The sequence below is a fragment of the Halichoeres trimaculatus genome, unplaced genomic scaffold (genome assembly GCF_033239565.1).
Source record: "Halichoeres trimaculatus isolate MK-OKI-2021-1 unplaced genomic scaffold, fHalTri1.1 fHalTri1_scaffold_24, whole genome shotgun sequence".
NCBI classification, from domain to species: Eukaryota; Metazoa; Chordata; class Actinopteri; order Labriformes; family Labridae; genus Halichoeres; species Halichoeres trimaculatus.
The window spans coordinates 6,793,954-6,797,166 of record NW_027437202.1 but is presented as its reverse complement, the minus strand read 5'-3'; the positions used below and the strand labels follow the sequence as shown (position 1 = coordinate 6,797,166).

The window sequence follows — 3,213 nt, the reverse complement described above, 5'->3', positions numbered from 1 at the left end:
TCTGAGTGGAAGCGGTGACTCGGGGTGCTGACCTTTCGTCTCCCTGGTGACCGTTGTGATGTCACATATCAGCTGCTGTCATCACTGTTTTCTTTTTCTCTCCTCCGTCAGATCAGATCAGAGCTGCTGGCATCACAAAGCACATGTGTGTGTGTGAGTGTGTGTGAGTTAATGTTGAGTTCACTGTCTCCTGTGTTATCAGCATCAGACAGTCTCTCCTGCTCCTGTTTAAGAGGCCGGAGCGTATTCTCTGCAGCAGCCGAGCATGTCGTTGAATATGAATGCACTCGTTAGTTTTAATGACTTTAATGAGAAAACTTTATTTTCAGGTCTTCAGGTCAGACTGGAGGCCAGTAATGACACACACACAGCTCAGTGGGGGTCTGGTTGGTGGTAGCTGGGTGGAGCATGTGCAGTATGATAAAGAGTTAGTGGTACTGAGAGTAAACACACCAACAGTTTCCCATGATGCATTTAGAAGTGTCTGGAGCTAGAGAAAGTGCAGTCTGACTCACTTTGGCTGCAGCTGAGCTTTTCTTCTTTCCTTTAAAACCAGACGCCAAATAAGCTCGGTATTTTCCTCCTCTGTTACAGCTCCTCTTCTCGCTGGTCGTAAAGTTCAGGAGTTCAGCTCTCGCAGAGCGATGCATGGAAGGAAAAGTCAGATAATGCCAAGACAGTAATGAAAGCCAGGGCACGGATCTTTACACACACAGGGTTACATCATCCACACACTCTGAGCTGTGTTTCTCACACACTGATGAGGCTGTGTGAGGTCAGGTTTCTGTGTTCATGAGCAGAAAAGACTTTTAATGACAAATAATGAAGCGACTGATGGGAGCCAGATGTGATCCTGAACATCCCTCCTCCATTAACAGTGATATTAAAGAATGACAAGTCCTCCCATTCACTAAACCAGAGGTGTCACAGCAGCAGGAAGATGAGCTTCTTGCTCCATCTGGTGGTAAATTTGAGGAGCAGCAGGTGTGGTGGTATTTTAAAGTAGGACACAAATCTTAAAGTGTCACCACTGCATGGTTTTGGAGCGGGTCAGCTTCCTGGTCAGAGCGTGGCGGACACTCAGCATGTAGGAGCGGCGGTCAGGAAGGGGGCGCTGCTGATCCAGGACCAACCTTTGAGAGAGAAAAGCAGAAGCTGCACTGCAAAAACTGAAATCTTATCAAGTGTTTTTGTCTTATTTTCAGTAGAAAATTCCTTTTTAGACTCAGTATGAGCCAAATTCACATGACCAATCCAGAAAAATGTATTTTTTAAAGTTATTTAAGGACAAAAATGAGGTCTGAATTGCTCGTAACCAGTAAAAAAAAAAAAATCTGCCAATGGAACAAGAGAAAAGTTACTTGTATTAAGACATTATTCTAGTCTCAAGGAAATTTTCAAGCAATTTTTTCTTGTTCCACTGGCAGATTTTTTTTTACTGGTTACAAGCGATTCAAACCTCATTTTTGTACTCTGATAACTTGAAACAAGACATTTTTCTGGATTGATAAGTTGAAAATGGCTCATATCGAGTATAATAAGACAATTTTTAATTTAAAAAAAAAGACAAAAACACTTGATAAGATTTCATTTTTTTGCAGTGTGTGGATTTAGAGATTCAGAGAGCATGAAGAAGTCACTGTGCTGGAGTCATGACACACACCTGATGAGCTGAAGCACCGCCGCCTCCACTGCTAACACAGCTTCTGCTACAGATAACTCCCTGAAAACACACCTACACACACACACATAGACTGTTTTTAAAAGAGTCAAACTCTCAATCCTGAGCCTTAAATCTTACGCACTAACCTTAAATCTTTGGCCAGCCTCTGCCCTTCCTCTGTCGTCACCTCTCTGCCGATTTCCAGATCTGCTTTATTGGCCACCAGCACTGTAGGAACAACTGACATACACACACACTGTGCATTAAAGTGACAGAAACCAGGACCACAGGAGGTTTTCCCAAACATGGAGAAACACGCCTGCTACACCTGTGTGTCATGTGTGTTTCAGAGTGATAAATCAAAAATCCTACCCAGGCTCTGTTTGGTTTGCTCGATGAGCTTCTTGAGTCGAGGCACCTCGGTGAAGCTGAGGCGATGCGTGATGGAGTAGAGAAGCAGGAAACCGTCTGCCCAGCGGATCGAGGACTCCAGAGAGCTATCCTGAAGGAAATCAGGATAAGTGATGGAGGATGTGGCCTTGCACATGCATCCTTTGACCAGCAGAGGGAGACACAGCACATAAATCAACAGATCAATAAAAAAAGGCCTTGAATACCTTACGAGCCATGTCCAGAATCTCCAAATCCACTGACTCCTGATCCAGCAGTCGACTGCATCTGTACGTCATCTCTGAATCAAACACACATCCAGAGAAAGCTGCTCATAAAACATTATTAAACCTCATTTTTCATGTCAGAGATGTTTACAGTTGGGAGCATTTTACCTTTCTTGTGGTCGTACTCTCCGATGAAGCGCTTGGTGATGAAACGAACACACAGAGCTGGAGACACAGAGCAGACTTTCCTTTAAACTTTGATTTAAGACTCCTCAGAAACTTCTGGCTTCTTTAAACAGACGTGGAGTGTTTTCTGTGTCTGGATGTGTGTGTGTGTGTGCTCGGACACTTTAAGAGGACGTTTTTTTAAAGCTGGGTAATGCTCATCGAGCTTGTTACGTGGAGATTTATTATAAAACATGATCAAAAACCAGCCTGAGGAGACTTTCACATCACAGAGGTCAACATCAGAGCAGCGTGAGGTTTCCATTTAAAGCAAATCCTCTTCAACCGTGACCAAAACTTGACCCCAAACTTAACCTCCAACACCACAACGCTCCACGTGATGATCATGTGACAGCAGGTTGAACTTCTTCTGCTCTTACATTATCAGAAAAACACACACACATTGTGCATCAGTGTTAGAAGCTGCAGTCAGGGTTAGGGTTACCTACCTGTCTTTCCTGTGTTCTGAGCTCCCAGGATGAGGAGTTTAACCGGAACCATCGTCCTGATCTGGTCCAGTTTTAGTCCACTTTGACCTCCTGCATGGAAATCCTGCAGAGAAAAACAGAAGCAGCTTCAAAATGTGAAAGCAGAAGAAGAAGAAGACTTGGTGTGGCTTTATTTGAGTATAAGTAGAGATAGTACAGACCTTTATATGGAGAGGAGTTCAGTCTGAGACGCTGAGCAGACTCTGAGGAGGTGTGACCG

General features: G+C 44.0%; 1 protein-coding gene across 1 annotated transcript; it reads right to left on the bottom strand.

Moving 5' to 3' along the window:
- Window positions 1-979: 979 nt before the first annotated feature.
- On the bottom strand, window positions 980-3,009 carry LOC141786207 (ras-related and estrogen-regulated growth inhibitor). The gene is made up of 7 exons (XM_074664957.1): window positions 2,955-3,009; window positions 2,449-2,505; window positions 2,281-2,354; window positions 2,036-2,165; window positions 1,810-1,903; window positions 1,664-1,735; window positions 980-1,133 (listed from the first exon to the last, which is right to left on the bottom strand). The coding sequence occupies exons 1-7, from the start codon at window positions 3,004-3,006 to the stop codon at window positions 1,025-1,027; spliced, it is 588 nt and encodes a 195-aa protein (XP_074521058.1). The 5' UTR covers window positions 3,007-3,009; the 3' UTR covers window positions 980-1,024.
- Window positions 3,010-3,213: the final 204 nt, after the last annotated feature.

What these genes read in the sequence shown, in the direction of transcription:
- LOC141786207 (XM_074664957.1), bottom strand. Translation starts at nt 3,006, where the DNA reads ATGGTTCCGGTTAAACTCCTCATCCTGGGAGCTCAGAACACAGGAAAG. An exon ending in AGGCTGGCCAAAGATTTAAG is followed by an intron (nt 1,736 to 1,809) that starts GTTAGTGCGTAA and finishes GTGTGTGTGTAG; the next exon opens with GTGTGTTTTCAGGGAGTTAT. An exon ending in GCGGTGCTTCAGCTCATCAG is followed by an intron (nt 1,134 to 1,663) that starts GTGTGTGTCATG and finishes TCTCTCTCAAAG; the next exon opens with GTTGGTCCTGGATCAGCAGC.